This window comes from Oncorhynchus kisutch, linkage group LG22 (genome assembly GCF_002021735.2).
Source record: "Oncorhynchus kisutch isolate 150728-3 linkage group LG22, Okis_V2, whole genome shotgun sequence".
NCBI classification, from domain to species: domain Eukaryota; kingdom Metazoa; phylum Chordata; class Actinopteri; order Salmoniformes; family Salmonidae; genus Oncorhynchus; species Oncorhynchus kisutch.
In genome coordinates, this window is record NC_034195.2 from 53,882,354 (window position 1) to 53,902,353 (window position 20,000).

The following is a 20,000-nucleotide window of genomic DNA, read 5'->3' on the forward strand; positions in this document are numbered from 1 at the left end:
CTCTCTCTCTCTCTCTCTCTCTCTCTCTCTTCTCTCTCTCTCTCTCTCTCTCTCTCTCTCTCTGTCTCTCTCTCTCTCTCTGTTCTCTCTCTCTCTCTCTCTGTCTCTCTCTCTCTCCTCTCTCTGTCTCTTCCTCTCTCTCTCTCTCTCTCTCTCTCTCTCTTCTCTCTCTTGTCTCTTCCTCTCTCTCTCTCTGTCTCTTCCTCTCTCTCTCTCTCTCTCTCTCGGTCTCTCTCTCTCTCTGTCTCCCTCTGTCTCTCTCTCTCTCTCTCTCGGTCTCTTCCTCTCTCTCTCTCTGTCTCCCTCTGTCTCTCTCTATCTCTCTGTGTCTCTCTCTCTGTCTCCCTCTGTCTCTCTCTCTCTCTCTCTCTCTCTCTGTCTCTTACTCTCTCTCTCTCTCTCTCTCTCTGTCTCTTCCTCTCTCTCTCTCTCTGTCTCTCTCTCTCAAGCCTCTCTACCTGGAAATGCTCATTTTTGTTTTACGTTGCAATGAGAAAAACTAAAGTTCACCCTAATTAACATGACCCAGGTAAGATAGAGGTCAGGAGAGAGTCAGCCCGAACTCTCTTAAAGTTTCACTTCTATGTAAGAAGAGAAAAAAGCAGCAATAGTACTGTTTGTCCATTTTGAGACACCGTAGCCAGTATACACTTCCTCCTTTTTTTTTTCTTGTAAATTGCTGAAATAATAGATCTTAGTCGCGCATTTTAAATCTAACTAAGATGTTTGGTGCAGTATTTCTCAATCGTGAATGACAACAAATAGTTTATTGAATAATCTCAACTGTTAACCAATCACTAACGAAAGGGTGTAGACTCCGGCTATCAACTCCGCCTATCGACTCCACCTATCGACTCCACCTATCGACTCCGCCTATCGACTCCGCCTATCGACTCCGCCTATCGACTCCACCTATCGACTCCGCCTATCGACTCCGACTATCGACTCCCCCTTTCGACTTTCGGCTTGCCTTGAGAAAAGATGTTGTGTGCCTAAACAGCCCAACAACAAACCAAAAAAACACTTACCGAAGTCCAAAACAAACAAAAAAATATCAGGAAATGACATCATAGTAAACAGTTCTGTCAGAAAGTATTCAGACCCCTTGACTCCTTCCACATTTTATGACGTTACAGCCTTATTTTAAAATGTTTTACATCAAAAAAAAGACATGTTTTATTTAAATTAAGGCTTAACGTAACAACATGTAAATAAATAATAATAATAATAATAAATAAACATGTGGAAGGAGTCAAGGGGTCTGAATACTTTCTGAAGGCACAGTATATACAAACTCTTCCAAACTGTTTACTTATTAACTAACTGACGTTTCTGAATACTTTCTGACAGAACTGTTTACTATGATGTCATTTCCTGATATTTTTTTTGTTTGTTTTGGACTTCGGTAAGTGTTTTTTGGTTTGTTGTTGGGCTGTTTAGGCACACAACATCTTTTCTCAAGGCAAGGGGTCTGAATACTTTCTGAAGGCACAGTATATACAAACTCTTCCAAACTGTTTCGGTCAAGGAGGCATGCGATCGCCTTAGGTGTCACAGGGTTCTCCTCTGTGTAAAGGACAAGACACATCTTTAATGACCGTCGGGCGTGCACAGTAGATCACCTGCTGGTTGCCGACAAACAGTGATGATTCAACACGTACAATCGTCTTGAAATGGATAGAAAATGGTCAGTGTTCTGTGGTCAGAGGCGACAGGACGTTGCTTTTAACCATTTGTTGACATAGTCTGTTTCCTCCTTAAAATCGGGCTTTCACCAGGGTTGTAGAACAAAATGTCACAACGAAAGGGTGTGTAGACTTCGGCTATCGACTTCGGCTATCGACTCCGGCTATCGACTCCGCCTATTTGACCTTCCATACAGGCCAAGGTCGGGCGTATGAACACAACAAGCATGGATTGTCTATACAAATCACACTCTGTCATGCCACCCCCCTGCACTGCTCCTATTTCATTGTAGCTAACTCGCTAGCTGTTTAATAGTAGCTAACTCGCTAGCTGTTTAATAGTAGCTAACTCTCTAGCTGTTTAATAGTAGCTAGCTGTTAATAGTAGCTAACTCTCTAGCTGTTTAATAGTAGTAGCTGTTTAATAGTAGCTAACTCTCTAGCTGTTTAATAGTAGCTAACTCTCTAGCTGTTTAATAGTAGCTAACTCTCTCGCTGTTTAATAGTTACTAGCTGTTTAATAGTAGCTAACTCTCTAGCTGCTTAATAGTAGCTAACTCTCTAGCTGTTTAATAGTAGCTAACTCTCTAGCTGTTTAATAGTAGCTAACTCTACAGCTGTTTAATAGTAGCTAGCTGTTTAATAGTAGCTAACTCTCTAGCTGTTTAATAGTAGCTAACTCTCTAGCTGTTTAATAGTAGCTAGCTGTTTAATAGTAGCTAAGTCTCTAGCTGTTTAATAGTAGCTAACTCTCTAGCTGTTTAATAGTAGCTAGCTGTTTAATAGTAGCTAAGTCTCTAGCTGTTTAATAGTAGCTAACTCTCTAGCTGTTTAATAGTAGCTAACTCTCTAGCTGTTTAATAGTAGCTAACTCTCTAGCTGTTTTATAGTAGCTAACTCTCTAGCTGTTTATAGTAGCTAACTCTCTAGCTTTTAATATTAGCTAACTTGCTAGCTGTTTAATAGTAGCTAACTCTCTAGCTGTTTAATAGTAGCTAACTCTCTAGCTGTTTAATAGTAGCTAACTCTAGCTGTTTAATAGTAGCTAACTCTCTAGCTGTTTAATAGTAGCTAACTCTAGCTGTTTAATAGTAGCTAAGTCTCTAGCTGTTTAATAGTAGCTAGCTGTTTAATAGTAGCTAACTCTCTAGCTGTTTAATAGTAGCTAACTCTCTAGCTGTTTAATAGTAGCTAGCTGTTAATAGTAGCTAACTCTCTAGCTGTTTAATAGTAGCTAACTCTCTAGCTGTTTAATAGTAGCTAACTCTCTAGCTGTTTAATAGTAGCTAACTCTAGCTGTTTAATAGTAGCTAAGTCTCTAGCTGTTTAATAGTAGCTAGCTGTTTAATAGTAGCTAACTCTCTAGCTGTTTAATAGTAGCTAACTCTCTAGCTGTTTAATAGTAGCTAGCTGTTTAATAGTAGCTAACTCGCTAGCTGTTTAATAGTAGCTAACTCTCTAGCTGTTTAATAGTAGCTAACTCTAGCTGTTTAATAGTAGCTAAGTCTCTAGCTGTTTAATAGTAGCTAGCTGTTTAATAGTAGCTAACTCTCTAGCTGTTTAATAGTAGCTAACTCTCTAGCTGTTTAATAGTAGCTAGCTGTTTAATAGTAGCTAACTCTCTAGCTGTTTAATAGTAGCTAACTCTCTAGCTGTTTAATAGTAGCTAAGTCTCTAGCTGTTTAATAGTAGCTAACTCTCTAACTGCTTAATAGTAGCTAACTCTCTAGCTGTTAATAGTAGCTAGCTGTTTAATAGTAGCTAACTCTCTAGCTGTTTAATAGTAGCTAACTCTCTAGCTGTTTAATAGTAGCTAAGTCTCTAGCTGTTTAATAGTAGCTAACTCTCTAGCTGTTTAATAGTAGCTAGCTGTTTAATAGTAGCTATAGTAGCTAACTCTCTAGCTGTTTAATAGTAGCTAAGTCTCTAGCTGTTTAATAGTAGCTAAGTCTCTAGCTGTTTAATAGTAGCTAACTCTCTAGCTGTTTAATAGTAGCTAGCTGTTTAATAGTAGCTAACTCTCTAGCTGTTTAATAGTAGCTAGCTGTTTAATAGTAGCTAACTCTCTAGCTGTTTAATAGTAGCTAACTCTCTAGCTGTTTAATAGTAGCTAACTCTCTAGCTGTTTTATAGTAGCTAACTCTCTAGATTTTTAATATTTGCTAACTCTCTAGCTTTTTAATATTAGCTAACTTGCTAGCTGTTTAATTGTAGCTAACTCTCTAGCTGTTTAATAGTAGCTAACTCTCTAGCTGTTTAATAGTAGGTAGCTGTTTAATAGTAGCTAACTCGCTAGCTGTTTAATAGTAGCTAACTCTCTAGCTGTTTAATAGTAGCTAACTCTAGCTGTTTAATAGTAGCTAAGTCTCTAGCTGTTTAATAGTAGCTAGCTGTTTAATAGTAGCTAACTCTCTAGCTGTTTAATAGTAGCTAAGTCTCTAGCTGTTTAATAGTAGCTAACTCTCTAGCTGTTTAATAGTAGCTAGCTGTTTAATAGTAGCTAACTCTCTAGCTGTTTAATAGTAGCTAACTCTCTAGCTGTTTAATAGTAGCTAACTCTCTAGCTGTTTAATAGTAGCTAGCTGTTTAATAGTAGCTAACTCTCTAGCTGTTTAATAGTAGCTAACTCTCTAGCTGTTTAATAGTAGCTAGCTGTTTAATAGTAGCTAACTCTCTAGCTGTTTAATAGTAGCTAACTCTCTAGCTGTTTAATAGTAGCTAACTCTCTAGCTGTTTAATAGTAGCTAAGTCTCTAGCTGTTTAATAGTAGCTAACTCTCTAACTGCTTAATAGTAGCTAACTCTCTAGCTGTTTAATAGTAGCTAGCTGTTTAATAGTAGCTAACTCTCTAGCTGTTTAATAGTAGCTAACTCTCTAGCTGTTTAATAGTAGCTAAGTCTCTAGCTGTTTAATAGTAGCTAACTCTCTAGCTGTTTAATAGTAGCTAGCTGTTTAATAGTAGCTAGCTGTTTAATAGTAGCTAACTCTCTAGCTGTTTAATAGTAGCTAAGTCTCTAGCTGTTTAATAGTAGCTAAGTCTCTAGCTGTTTAATAGTAGCTAACTCTCTAGCTGTTTAATAGTAGCTAGCTGTTTAATAGTAGCTAACTCTCTAGCTGTTTAATAGTAGCTAGCTGTTTAATAGTAGCTAACTCTCTAGCTGTTTAATAGTAGCTAACTCTCTAGCTGTTTTATAGTAGCTAACTCTCTAGATTTTTAATATTTGCTAACTCTCTAGCTTTTTAATATTAGCTAACTTGCTAGCTCTTTAATTGTAGCTAACTCTCTAGCTGTTTAATAGTAGCTAACTCTCTAGCTGTTTAATAGTAGGTAGCTGTTTAATAGTAGCTAACTCGCTAGCTGTTTAATAGTAGCTAACTCTCTAGCTGTTTAATAGTAGCTAACTCTAGCTGTTTAATAGTAGCTAAGTCTCTAGCTGTTTAATAGTAGCTAGCTGTTTAATAGTAGCTAACTCTCTAGCTGTTTAATAGTAGCTAAGTCTCTAGCTGTTTAATAGTAGCTAACTCTCTAGCTGTTTAATAGTAGCTAGCTGTTTAATAGTAGCTAACTCTCTAGCTGTTTAATAGTAGCTAACTCTCTAGCTGTTTAATAGTAGCTAACTCTCTAGCTGTTTAATAGTAGCTAACTCTCTAGCTGTTTAATAGTAGCTAACTCTCTAGCTGTTTAATAGTGTGTGTCTCTCTCTCTCTGTCTCTCTCTCTCTCTCTCTCTCAATTCAATTCAATTCAATTCAAGGGCTTTATTGGCATGGGAAACATGTGTTAACATTGCCAAAGCAACTCTGTGTGTGTCTCTCTCTCTCTCTCTCTCTCTATCTGTGTCTCTCTCTCTATATATATATATATATGTGTGTCTCTCTATCTGTGTGTCTCTATCTCTATCTGTGTGTCTCTCTCTATCTCTGTGTCTCTCTCTATATCTGTGTCTCTCTCTATATCTGTGTCTCTCTCTATATCTGTCTCTCTCTCTCTCTCTCTATCTGTGTGTCTCTCTCACTATCTATCTGTGTGTCTCTCTCTATATCTCTCTCTCTCTCTCTTGTTGTTGTGAATGCTATAGTGTTCTGATGCTAGTCTCTGTGTCTCTCTCTGGGTTTCTGTATCACCAGGCACCAGGGTAGACCGTTAACATAACCCTTTAACATCTTTTGCTAGCAGCATACCACTGCTGGCTTGCTTCTGAAGCTAAGCAGGGTTGGTCCTGGTCAGTCCCTGGATGGGAGACCAGATGCTGCTGGAAGTGGTGTTTGAGGGCCAGTAGGAGGCACTCTGTCCTCTGGTCTAAAAAAAAAATATCCCAATACCCCAGCGATTGGGTACACTGCCCTGTGTAGGGTGCCGTCTGTCGGATGGGACGTTAAATGGGTGTCCTGACTCTCTGAGGTCATTAAAGATCCCATGGCACTTATTGTAAGAGTAGGGGGTGTTAACCCCAGTGTCCTGGCTAAATTCCCAATCTGGCTCTCAAACCATCATGGTCACCTAATCATCCCCAGTTTACAATTGGCTCTCCCCTGTAACTATTCCCCAGGTTGTTGCTGAAAATGAGAATGTGTTCTCAGTCAACTTATGGATAATGGATACATTTTTTTAAACATCTCTGTATCACCAGGCACCAGGGTAGACTGTTAACATCTCTGTATCACCAGGCACCAGGATAGACGGTTAACATCTCTGTATCACCAGGCACCAGGATAGACTGTTAACATCTCTGTATCACCAGGCACCAGGATAGACTGTTAACATCTCTGTATCACCAGGCACCAGGGTAGACTGTTAACATCTCTGTATCACCGGGCACCAGGGTAGACTGTTAACATCTCTGTATCACCAGGCACCAGGATAGACTGTTAACATCTCTGTATCACCGGGCACCAGGGTAGACTGTTAACATCTCTGTATCACCAGGCACCAGGGTAGACTGTTTACATCTCTGTATCACCAGGCACCAGGGTAGACTGTTAACATCTCTGTATCACCAGGCACCAGGGTAGACTGTTAACATCTCTGTATCACCAGTCACCAGGGTAGACTGTTAACATCTCTGTATCACCAGGCACCAGGGTTTGGCTTTGGGATAGCCATCTCAGGAGGTCGGGATAACCCTCATTTCCAGAGTGGTGAGACCTCCATCGTCATCTCAGACGTCTTGAAGGGAGGGCCAGCTGAGGGCCTACTGCAGTAAGATCCTCCTCTCCTCTCCTCTCCTCTCCTCTCCTCTCCTCTCCTCTCCTCTCCTCTCCTCTCCTCTCCTCTCCTCTCCTCTCCTCTCCTCTCCTCTCTTCTCTTCTCTTAGGATTAATTACCACATCGGCTTCCTTGGTTTGATATAAATCTGAGGGATGTGGCTTGGAACAACTGTAACCGTTCTCAGATGAATAGATGGTTCTATGGATGGGAGGACTGACAGTCCATGAGATCAAAATGATAGTATTAATTAAACATTTTTAGTTATACATGTGGTTGTTTACTGTGTTTTTACAAGTCTCTCTCTCTCTCCTTTCCTTCCAGGGAGAATGACAGAGTCACGATGGTCAACGCCGTCCCCATGGACAACGTGGAACACGCATACGCAGTCCAGCAGCTACGGAAAAGTGGCAAGAATGCAAAGATTGTGAGTATCATTTTGAGGAACCTAAAAATAAAAACTTCTCTGTTTCTTTTGCACTGATAAAATCCAGGAGAGAGAGAGAGAGAGATAACGAGGAAGAAATGGGGAAATGAAATTGGTGTGTAATCTCATGCCAACGGACTAAAGTTGTCTTCCTCTTCAGACGATCAGACGGAAGCGGAAGGTGCATGTACCCCTGGGTCGTCTTGGGGAGAGGGAGACCATGTCGGAGCATGAGGAGGACGAGGAGGACAGTTACGACGAAGAGATATACGAGACGCGTTCCACACGCAGCGGCCCCAGCGCCTACAGCGGCGTGGGAGGGGCCTCGGCCCGGCGCAGCGGGAGAAGCACGGGAAGGCGGGACCGGGACAGAGAGCGGGAACGCAGCGGCTCACGGGAGAGGAGTCTCTCCCCGCGCTCCGACCGGCGCTCACTCAACCAGCCCCCGCGGCCCGCCAAAGTCACCCTCGTCAAGTCCCGCAAGAATGAAGGTGAGGATCATAAAGTTGGGATTTTTGGGTGGAGCCAAAAGTGCCGTTTCTCTAGAGAGACATCAAATCATTCACAATAGAAATGTAGTCAAGAACTAAATGGGACGCTAAAGGGAGTTGTAGTTTTCATTAAGCAAATATTCAACCTAGTTCAGTGCAGAAACGTGGTAATTAACTACAATGACCATAATCCATTGTGCCTGCTCTTTTCCGTCTCAGACAGAGATGGATTTATTTTTACAGTTTGTGAAAGTATGACTTATCTACTTTGTTAAACTAGTATAATAAAGCTAGTATAATTGCTCTGCAGCACGTAGGCAAGCTAGGCTAGCTAAATAGGACGACTAAAGACTAGAGAATGGGGAGAAAAGAGAGAACATTAGATGGTTGGTTGGCTGGCTGGCAGGCTGGCTGGTTGGTTGGCTGGTTGGTTGGCTGGTTGGCTGGCTGGTTAGCTGGTTGGTTGGCTGGCTGGTTGGTTGGCTGCTTGGCTGGATGGCTGGTTGGTTGGCTGGTTGGTTGGCTGGTTGACTGGCCGGTTGGTTGGCTGACTGTTTTGCTAGCTGGTTTTCTGGCTGGCTGGCTGGCTGGCTTGATGGCTGGCTGGCTGGCTGGCTGGTTGGCTGGCTGGTTGGCTGGCTGGCCGGTTGGTTGGCTGACTGGTTGGTGGCTGGCTGGCTGGTTGACTGGCCGGTTGGTTGGTTGGCTGGCTGGCTGGCTGGTTGGCTGGCTGGTTGACTGGCTGGTTGGTTGGCTGACTGGTTGGCTGGCTGGTTGGTTGGCTGGCTGATTGGCTGGCTGGTTGGCTGGCTGGCTGGTTGACTGGCCGGTTGGTTGGCTGACTGGTTGGCTGGCTGGTTGGCTGGCTGGCTGGCTGGTTGGCTGGCTGGCTGGTTGGCTGGCTGATTGGTTGCTACTACCTGAGCAGAGATGAGATGATTTCAGGACTGAAACGTTGTAAAGTCACCAAAAAAAAGTAATAAACACAACTGAAATATTTTATTATTTCATAGTAATTTTCTATTTTTCTATAGTATGTGGACCTGACAAACAATAGAATAATTTAACTATTTTGGGCTTTGGAATTATAAAGCTGTAATCAATTTAATGACATTATTTCATAATGAATTTAATGTTTAAAACAATAATTGAAACTGAAAACTGTGATCATTTTTAAAATAATTTAACTGAAACCAAATCGACTCAGCACTACTAGTCAGGGTTATGGTTAGTTGAGATATATGTTGTCTAGTCAGGGTTAGTTAGGATATATGTTGTCTAGTCAGGGTTAGTTAGGATATATGTTGTCTAGTCAGGGTTAGTTAGGATATATGTTGTCTAGTCAGGGTTAGGGTTAGTTAGGATATATGTTGTCTAGTCAGGGTTAGTTAGGATATATGTTGTCTAGTCAGGGTTAGTTAGGATATATGTTGTCTAGTCAGGGTTAGGGTTAGTTAGGATATATGTTGTCTAGTCAGGGTTAGGGTTAGTTAGGATATATGTTGTCTAGTCAGGGTTAGGGTTAGTTAGGATATATGTTGTCTAGTCAGGGTTAGGGTTAGTTAGGATATATGTTGTCTAGTCAGGGTTAGGGTTAGTTAGGATATATGTTGTCTAGTCAGGGTTAGGGTTAGTTAGGATATATGTTGTCTAGTCAGGGTTAGGGTTAGTTAGGATATATGTTGTCTAGTCAGGGTTAGGGTTAGTTAGGATATATGTTGTCTAGTCAGGGTTAGGGTTAGTTAGGATATATGTTGTCTAGTCAGGGTTAGGGTTAGTTAGGATATATGTTGTCTAGTCAGGGTTAGGGTTAGTTAGGATATATGTTGTCTAGTCAGGGTTAGGGTTAGTTAGGATATATGTTGTCTAGTCAGGGTTAGGGTTAGTTAGGATATATGTTGTCTAGTCAGGGTTAGGGTTAGTTAGGATATATGTTGTCTAGTCAGGGTTAGGGTTAGTTAGGATATATGTTGTCTAGTCAGGGTTAGGGTTAGTTAGGATATATGTTGTCTAGTCAGGGTTAGGGTTAGTTAGGATATATGTTGTCTAGTCAGGGTTAGGGTTAGTTAGGATATATGTTGTCTAGTCAGGGTTAGGGTTAGTTAGGATATATGTTGTCTAGTCAGGGTTAGGGTTAGTTAGGATATATGTTGTCTAGTCAGGGTTAGGGTTAGTTAGGATATATGTTGTCTAGTCAGGGTTAGGGTTAGTTAGGATATATGTTGTCTAGTCAGGGTTAGGGTTAGTTAGGGAAATATATGTTGTCTAGTCAGGGTTAGGGTTAGTTAGGATATATGTTGTCTAGTCAGGGTTAGGGTTAGTTAGGATATATGTTGTCTAGTCAGGGTTAGGGTTAGTTAGGATATATGTTGTCTAGTCAGGGTTAGGGTTAGTTAGGATATATGTTGTCTAGTCAGGGTTAGGGTTAGTTAGGATATATGTTGTCTAGTCAGGGTTAGGGTTAGTTAGGATATATGTTGTCTAGTCAGGGTTAGGGTTAGTTAGGATATATGTTGTCTAGTCAGGGTTAGGGTTAGTTAGGATATATGTTGTCTAGTCAGGGTTAGGGTTAGTTAGGATATATGTTGTCTAGTCAGGGTTAGGGTTAGTTAGGATATATGTTGTCTAGTCAGGGTTAGTTAGGATATATGTTGTCTAGTCAGGGTTAGTTAGGATATATGTTGTCTAGTCAGGGTTAGTTAGGATATATGTTGTCTAGTCAGGGTTAGGGTTAGTTAGGATATATGTTGTCTAGTCAGGGTTAGTTAGGATATATGTTGTCTAGTCAGGGTTAGTTACGATATATGTTGCACAATACATGTATTACCAGTAAGAAGTGATATATTGCTCAATTTTATTTCATTTTTTGTGACCTGAGTCTTTTAACCAACAAAACACAAATGAGACAAACATTTTCAGCTGCCCCTTCAAGGGCGGGAAGCTACCGAGGCTGTTACAGCTGTTCTCCTCGTGACAGTGTGTTCCTGTGAGAATTTGAGAATCGGACTAGTAGCTGATGTGTCTTCGTTGAAGCAGTTGAAGCAAACTCAAACATTGTGAACAAAACAATTAGAAATAGCCAAAGAAAACACAAGGACAGTCGCACTCTTTGAAGTAAATTAGACAAAACTTATTATGTCTTGTGTTCAGCACGACTAAAAATACATCTTCATCACTTCAATCACAGTGAGCTCAGCTCCCCAGCCAAGGCAGTGTTGTTGCGCGAGGTGGGATATAATAGGATTTTTAAGTTATTTAGCTACCAGCTGTGATTAGCTACCAGCTGTGAAACAAAACGACAGAAACAAAACTTTAAAACAGTTGAAAACATATAATACTAGTTATAAAAGAGCAGATAAAATTGACAAACCTGATTGGGTGACAATATTATCAATTGTCAAATTGTGAATGACGAGACCTGTGTAATTGACACAAAGACAGGGAACAGAGCATTTGTATTTTTTTTAAACAAACAAACCAGACTTTTTCAAATTCTCACGTTTTGGTTTCTGTATCTGACCAATCGGAAAGAGCAGATTCGAATGTTTCTAACACACCTACATTTGCCAAACAAACTCTCAATAATGAACAGCTCTGTTTCTACATTTTTGTTGGTGTTGTAGAATAACCATAGTTTCACACGTGTGAGCACTCAAGACACTAAGTAATTGTTTTTGGGGGGGAAATATACTTCAAATTTGGTTTTTTATTCTCTTATATTCCATTACATTCTTACTGTGAAATAAGAATATAATGTTGTTTATAAATCTTTTTTTTTTGTATCATAATATTTCTTAATAAGACCTGCCTAAATTAAATAATGCGTTTCTTTGTCATGGTGTATATTAAATGGATTAATTAGACTGTTAGATTAGAAGGTAGACGCTCCAAAGACCCACATTGGTGGCTACTGGTATGTGCTGAGGCCTGGCGATGCTAGTGCTAACCGCTGCTACCAACTGCTACCCTCTCAGAGCTCCATAGCCGTCCTACCAGCAGCTAGCAGACGTGAGCGTGATTGTCAACATGCTACAGTGGGGCAAAAAAGTATTTAGTGGCTGACTAAATACTTTTTTTGCCCCACTTGTATATACTATGCTAACATACTATAGCATGCAATATTGCTAAAATCCTATAGCATGCTATACTATGCTAACATGCTTTAGCATGCTATACTATGCTATGCTAATACTATCTTTGTTGCTGTTCGTTCACTTCGTAAGCAGAATATGGCCTTCGCCTGGCCAGCCACATCTTCGTGAAGGACATCTCCCCCGAGAGCCTGGCGGCCAGAGACGGAAACATACAGGAGGGAGACGTAGTCCTGAAGGTGAGAGGAGGGAGGGAGGTAGAGGGGGGAGAAGGAGGATATCAGGGACGGAAACATCCTTCGATGATTTAGCACATTGTTCCGTAATCAGCTGAATATCTGTTTTTCCTCGCTGTCCCCTGCACACAGACAAGCTAATTGGTTGTTTTCTCCAAGCTGTGTCTCATTAGGTTACCGTTTGTAGCTAATTGGTTGTTTCCTCTCAGATCAATGGCACGGTGACAGAGAACCTGTCGTTGATAGATGCTAAGAAGCTGATTGAGAGGTCAAAGGGCAAACTAAAGATGGTGGTGCAGAGAGACGAGAGAGCTACGCTGCTGAACATACCAGACCTGGACGACAGCGTCCCATCAGCCAACGCCTCCGACAGAGACGGTGAGGGACACTACATGGGTGTGTGTGTGTGTGTGTGTGTGTGTGTGTGTGTGTGTGTGTGTGTGTGTGTGTGAGAGTGTGTGTGGCCTAGTGTCGTTTGGGAGGGGTGTTCCGGACGCAGTGATATCCTTGTCTCATCGCGCACTAGCGACTTCTGTGGCGGGCTGGGCGCAGTGCGCGCTAACCAAGGTTGCCAGGTGCACGGTGTTTCCTCTGACACATTGGTGCGGCTGGCTTCCGGGTTGGATGGCGCTGTGTTAAGCAGCAGTGCGGCTTGTGTTTCGGAGGACGCATGACTTTCCCGAGCCCGTACGGGAGTTGTAGCGATGAGACAAGATAGTAACTACTAACAATTGGGGAGAAAAGGGGGTAAATTCTTTTTTTTTTAAGTGTCTTCTAAATGATGTGATATGGAAGACACGTTTCAGACTAGGTATCCCCCTGTACAAATGACTAGGTATCTCCCTTTACAACTGACTAGGTATCCCCCTGTACAACTGACTAGGTATCCCCCTGTACAACTGACTAGTGATCCCCCTGTACAACTGACTAGGTATCTCCCTTTACAACTGACTAGGTATCTCCCTGTACAACTGACTAGGTATCCCCCTGTACAACTGACTAGGTATCCCTCTGTACAACTGACTAGTGATCCCCCTGTACAACTGACTAGTGATCCCCCTGTACAACTGACTAGTGATCCCCCTGTACAACTGACTAGGTATCTCCCTTTACAACTGACTAGGTATCTCCCTGTACAACTGACTAGGTACCCCCCTGTACAACTGACTAGGTATCTCCCTGTACAACTGACTAGGTATCCCTCTGTACAACTGACTAGGTATCCCCCTTTACAACTGACTAGGTATCCCTCTGTACAACTGACTAGGTATCCCCCTGTACAACTGACTAGGTATCCCCCTGTACAACTGACTAGTGATCCCCCTGTACAACTGACTAGGTATCTCCCTTTACAACTGACTAGGTATCTCCCTGTACAACTGACTAGGTATCCCCCTGTACAACTGACTAGGTATCCCTCTGTACAACTGACTAGTGATCCCCCTGTACAACTGACTAGTGATCCCCCTGTACAACTGACTAGTGATCCCCCTGTACAACTGACTAGGTATCTCCCTTTACAACTGACTAGGTATCTCCCTGTACAACTGACTAGGTATCTCCCTGTACAACTGACTAGGTATCTCCCTTTACAACTGACTAGGTATCTCCCTGTACAACTGACTAGGTACCCCCCTGTACAACTGACTAGGTATCTCCCTGTACAACTGACTAGGTATCCCTCTGTACAACTGACTAGGTATCCCCCTTTACAACTGACTAGGTATCCCTCTGTACAACTGACTAGGTATCCCCCTGTACAACTGACTAGGTATCCCCCTGTACAACTGACTAGGTATCCCTCTGTACAACTGACTAGGTATCCCCCTGTACAACTGACTAGGTATCCCTCTGTACAACTGACTAGGTATCCCCCTGTACAACTGACTAGGTATCTCCCTGTACAACTGACTAGGTATCTCCCTGTACAACTGACTAGGTATCTCCCTGTACAACTGACTAGGTATCTCCCTGTACAACTGACTAGGTATCTCCCTTTACAACTGACTAGGTATCTCCCTGTACAACTGACTAGGTATCTCCCTGTACAACTGACTAGGTATCCCTCTGTACAACTGACTAGTGATCCCCCTGTACAACTGACTAGTGATCCCCCTGTACAACTGACTAGGTATCTCCCTTTACAACTGACTAGGTATCCCTCTGTACAACTGACTAGGTATCCCCCTTTACAACTGACTAGGTATCCCTCTGTACAACTGACTAGGTATCCCCCTGTACAACTGACTAGGTATCCCCCTGTACAACTGACTAGGTATCCCTCTGTACAACTGACTAGGTATCCCCCTGTACAACTGACTAGGTATCCCTCTGTACAACTGACTAGGTATCCCCCTGTACAACTGACTAGGTATCCCCCTGTACAACTGACTAGGTATCTCCCTGTACAACTGACTAGGTATCTCCCTGTACAACTGACTAGGTATCTCCCTGTACAACTGACTAGGTATCTCCCTGTACAACTGACTAGGTATCCCCCTGTACAACTGAGTAGGTATCTCCCTGTACAACTGACTAGGTATCTCCCTGTACAACTGAGTAGGTATCTCCCTGTACAACTGACTAGGTATCCCCCTGTACAACTGACTAGGTATCCCCCTGTACAACTGAGTAGGTATCTCCCTGTACAACTGAGTAGGTATCCCCCTGTACAACTGACTAGGTATCCCCCTGTACAACTGAGTAGGTATCCCCCTGTACAACTGACTAGGTATCTCCCTGTACAACTGACTAGGTATCCCTCTGTACAACTGACTAGGTATCCCTCTGTACAACTGACTAGGTATCTCCCTTTACAACTGACTAGGTATCTCCCTGTACAACTGAGTAGGTATCCCCCTGTACAACTGAGTAGGTATCCCCCTGTACAACTGAGTAGGTATCCCCCTGTACAACTGACTAGGTATCCCCCTGTACAACTGACTAGGTATCCCTCTGTACAACTGACTAGGTATCCCCCTGTACAACTGAGTAGGTATCCCCCTGTACAACTGAGTAGGTATCCCCCCTGTACAACTGACTAGGTATCCCCCTGTACAACTGACTAGGTATCTCCCTGTACAACCGACTAGGTATCCCCCTGTACAACTGAGTAGGTATCCCCCTGTACAACTGACTAGGTATCCCCCTGTACAACTGAGTAGGTATCCCCCTGTACAACTGAGTAGGTATCCCCCTGTACAACTGAGTAGGTATCTCCCTGTACAACTGACTAGGTATCTCCCTTTACAACTGACTAGGTATCTCCCTGTACAACTGACTAGGTACCCCCCTGTACAACTGACTAGGTATCTCCCTGTACAACTGACTAGGTATCCCCCTGTACAACTGACTAGGTATCTCCCTGTACAACTGACTAGGTATCCCTCTGTACAACTGACTAGGTATCCCCCTTTACAACTGACTAGGTATCCCTCTGTACAACTGACTAGGTATCCCCCTGTACAACTGACTAGGTATCCCCCTGTACAACTGACTAGGTATCCCTCTGTACAACTGACTAGGTATCCCCCTGTACAACTGACTAGGTATCCCTCTGTACAACTGACTAGGTATCCCCCTGTACAACTGACTAGGTATCTCCCTGTACAACTGACTAGGTATCTCCCTGTACAACTGACTAGGTATCTCCCTGTACAACTGACTAGGTGTCTCCCTGTACAACTGACTAGGTATCTCCCTTTACAACTGACTAGGTATCTCCCTGTACAACTGACTAGGTATCTCCCTGTACAACTGACTAGGTATCCCTCTGTACAACTGACTAGTGATCCCCCTGTACAACTGACTAGTGATCCCCCTGTACAACTGACTAGGTATCTCCCTTTACAACTGACTAGGTATCCCTCTGTACAACTGACTAGGTATCCCCCTTTACAACTGACTAGGTATCCCTCTGTACAACTGACTAGGTATCCCCCTGTACAACTGACTAGGTATCCCCCTGTACAACTGACTAGGTATCCCTCTGTACAACTGACTAGGTATCCCCCTGTACAACTGACTAGGTATCCCTCTGTACAACTGACTAGGTATCCCCCTGTACAACTGACTAGGTATCCCCCTGTACAACTGACTAGGTATCTCCCTGTACAACTGACTAGGTATCTCCCTGTACAACTGACTAGGTATCTCCCTGTACAACTGACTAGGTATCTCCCTGTACAACTGACTAGGTATCCCCCTGTACAACTGAGTAGGTATCTCCCTGTACAACTGACTAGGTATCTCCCTGTACAACTGAGTAGGTATCTCCCTGTACAACTGACTAGGTATCCCCCTGTACAACTGACTAGGTATCCCCCTGTACAACTGAGTAGGTATCTCCCTGTACAACTGAGTAGGTATCCCCCTGTACAACTGACTAGGTATCCCCCTGTACAACTGAGTAGGTATCCCCCTGTACAACTGACTAGGTATCTCCCTGTACAACTGACTAGGTATCCCTCTGTACAACTGACTAGGTATCCCTCTGTACAACTGACTAGGTATCTCCCTTTACAACTGACTAGGTATCTCCCTGTACAACTGAGTAGGTATCCCCCTGTACAACTGAGTAGGTATCCCCCTGTACAACTGAGTAGGTATCCCCCTGTACAACTGACTAGGTATCCCCCTGTACAACTGACTAGGTATCCCTCTGTACAACTGACTAGGTATCCCCCTGTACAACTGAGTAGGTATCCCCCTGTACAACTGAGTAGGTATCCCCCCTGTACAACTGACTAGGTATCCCCCTGTACAACTGACTAGGTATCTCCCTGTACAACCGACTAGGTATCCCCCTGTACAACTGAGTAGGTATCCCCCTGTACAACTGACTAGGTATCCCCCTGTACAACTGAGTAGGTATCCCCCTGTACAACTGAGTAGGTATCCCCCTGTACAACTGAGTAGGTATCTCCCTGTACAACTGACTAGGTATCCCCCTGTACAACTGAGTATGTATCCCCCTGTACAACTGACTAGGTATCTCCCTGTACAACTGACTAGGTATCCCCCTGTACAACTGAGTATGTATCCCCCTGTACAACTGACTAGGTATCTCCCTGTACAACTGACTAGGTATCCCTCTGTATAACTGACTAGGTATCCCCCTGTACAACTGAGTAGGTATCCCCCTGTACAACTGAGTAGGTATCCCCCCTGTACAACTGACTAGGTATCCCCCTGTACAACTGACTAGGTATCTCCCTGTACAACCGACTAGGTATCCCCCTGTACAACTGAGTAGGTATCCCCCTGTACAACTGACTAGGTATCCCCCTGTACAACTGAGTAGGTATCCCCCTGTACAACTGAGTAGGTATCCCCCTGTACAACTGAGTAGGTATCTCCCTGTACAACTGACTAGGTATCCCCCTGTACAACTGAGTATGTATCCCCCTGTACAACTGACTAGGTATCTCCCTGTACAACTGACTAGGTATCCCCCTGTACAACTGAGTATGTATCCCCCTGTACAACTGACTAGGTATCTCCCTGTACAACTGACTAGGTATCCCTCTGTACAACTGACTAGGTATCCCCCTTTACAACTGACTAGGTATCTCCCTGTACAACTGACTAGGTATCTCCCTGTACAACTGACTAGGTATCTCCCTTTATAACAGACTAGGTATCTCCCTGTACAACTGACTAGGTATCCCCCTGTACAACTGACTAGGTATCTCCCTGTACAACTGACTAGGTATCCCTCTGTACAACTGACTAGGTATCCCCCTTTACAACTGACTAGGTATCCCTCTGTACAACTGACTAGGTATCCCCCTGTACAACTGACTAGGCATCCCCCTGTACAACTGACTAGGTATCCCTCTGTACAACTGACTAGGTATCCCCCTGTACAACTGACTAGGTATCTCCCTGTACAACTGACTAGGTATCCCTCTGTACAACTGACTAGGTATCCCCCTTTACAACTGACTAGGTATCCCTCTGTACAACTGACTAGGTATCCCCCTGTACAACTGACTAGGTATCCCTCTGTACAACTGACTAGGTATCCCCCTGTACAACTGACTAGGTATCCCCCTGTACAACTGACTAGGTATCCCCCTGTACAACTGAGTAGGTATCCCCCTGTACAACTGACTAGGTATCTCCCTGTACAACTGAGTAGGTATCTCCCTGTACAACTGAGTAGGTATCCCCCTGTACAACTGACTAGGTGTCTCCCTGTACAACTGACTAGGTATCCCCCTGTACAACTGACTAGGTATCTCCCTGTACAACTGACTAGGTATCTCCCTGTACAACTGAGTAGGTATCTCCCTGTACAACTGACTAGGTATCCCCCTTTACAACTGACTAGGTATCTCCCTGTACAACTGAGTAGGTATCCCCCTGTACAACTGACTAGGTATCCCCCTGTACAACTGACTAGGTATCCCCCTGTACAACTGAGTAGGTATCTCCCTGTACAACTGACTAGGTATCCCCCTGTACAACTGAGTAGGTATCCCCCTGTACAACTGACTAGGTATCTCCCTGTACAACTGACTAGGTATCCCTCTGTACAACTGACTAGGTATCCCTCTGTACAACTGACTAGGTATCTCCCTTTACAACTGACTAGGTATCTCCCTGTACAACTGAGTAGGTATCCCCCTGTACAACTGAGTAGGTATCCCCCTGTACAACTGAGTAGGTATCCCCCTGTACAACTGAGTAGGTATCCCCCTGTACAACTGAGTAGGTATCCCCCTGTACAACTGACTAGGTATCCCCCTGTACAACTGACTAGGTATCCCTCTGTACAACTGACTAGGTATCCCCCTGTACAACTGAGTAGGTATCCCCCTGTACAACTGAGTAGGTATCCCCCCTGTACAACTGACTAGGTATCCCCCTGTACAACTGACTAGGTATCTCCCTGTACAACCGACTAGGTATCCCCCTGTACAACTGAGTAGGTATCCCCCTGTACAACTGACTAGGTATCCCCCTGTACAACTGACTAGGTATCCCCCTGTACAACTGAGTAGGTATCCCCCTGTACAACTGAGTAGGTATCTCCCTGTACAACTGACTAGGTATCCCCCTGTACAACTGAGTATGTATCCCCCTGTACAACTGAGTAGGTATCCCCCTGTACAACTGACTAGGTATCTCCCTGTACAACTGAGTAGGTATCCCCCTGTACAACTGAGTAGGTATCCCCCTGTACAACTGAGTAGGTATCCCCCTGTACAACTGAGTAGGTATCCCCCTGTACAACTGACTAGGTATCTCCCTGTACAACTGAGTAGGTATCCCCCTGTACAACTGAGTAGGTATCCCCCTGTACAACTGAGTAGGTATCCCCCTGTACAACTGAGTAGGTATCCCCCTGTACAACTGAGTAGGTATCCCCTGTACAACTGAGTAGGTATCCCCCTGTACAACTGACTAGGTATCCCCCTGTACAACTGACTAGGTATCCCCCTGTACAACTGACTAGGTATCTCCCTGTACAACTGAGTAGGTATCTCCCTGTACAACTGAGTAGGTATCTCCCTGTACAACTGACTAGGTATCCCCCTGTACAACTGAGTAGGTATCCCCCTGTACAACTGAGTAGGTATCCCCTGTACACCTGACTAGGTATCTCCCTGTACAACTGACTAGGTATCCCCCTTTACAACTGACTAGGTATCCCCCTGTACAACTGACTAGGTATCCCCCTGTACAACTGACTAGGTATCCCCCTGTACAACTGAGTAGGTATCCCCCTGTACAACTGACTAGGTATCCCCCTGTACAACTGAGTAGGTATCCCCCTGTACAACTGACTGTATCTCCCTGTACAACTGAGTAGGTATCCCCCTGTACAACTGAGTAGGTATCCCCCTGTACAACTGACT

General features: G+C 43.7%; 1 protein-coding gene across 1 annotated transcript in view; it reads left to right on the plus strand.

Annotated features, from left to right (window-relative positions):
• LOC109885810 (tight junction protein ZO-1) overlaps positions 1-20,000 on the plus strand; it is a 194,484-nt gene that overhangs the window by 83,111 nt on the left and 91,373 nt on the right. The window contains exons 6-10 of the mRNA XM_031801464.1: positions 6,723-6,884; positions 7,215-7,317; positions 7,478-7,808; positions 12,035-12,138; positions 12,345-12,513. Of these exons, the coding sequence (XP_031657324.1) occupies positions 6,723-6,884; positions 7,215-7,317; positions 7,478-7,808; positions 12,035-12,138; positions 12,345-12,513 (869 nt within the window). The remainder of the gene's footprint in view (positions 1-6,722; positions 6,885-7,214; positions 7,318-7,477; positions 7,809-12,034; positions 12,139-12,344; positions 12,514-20,000) is intronic.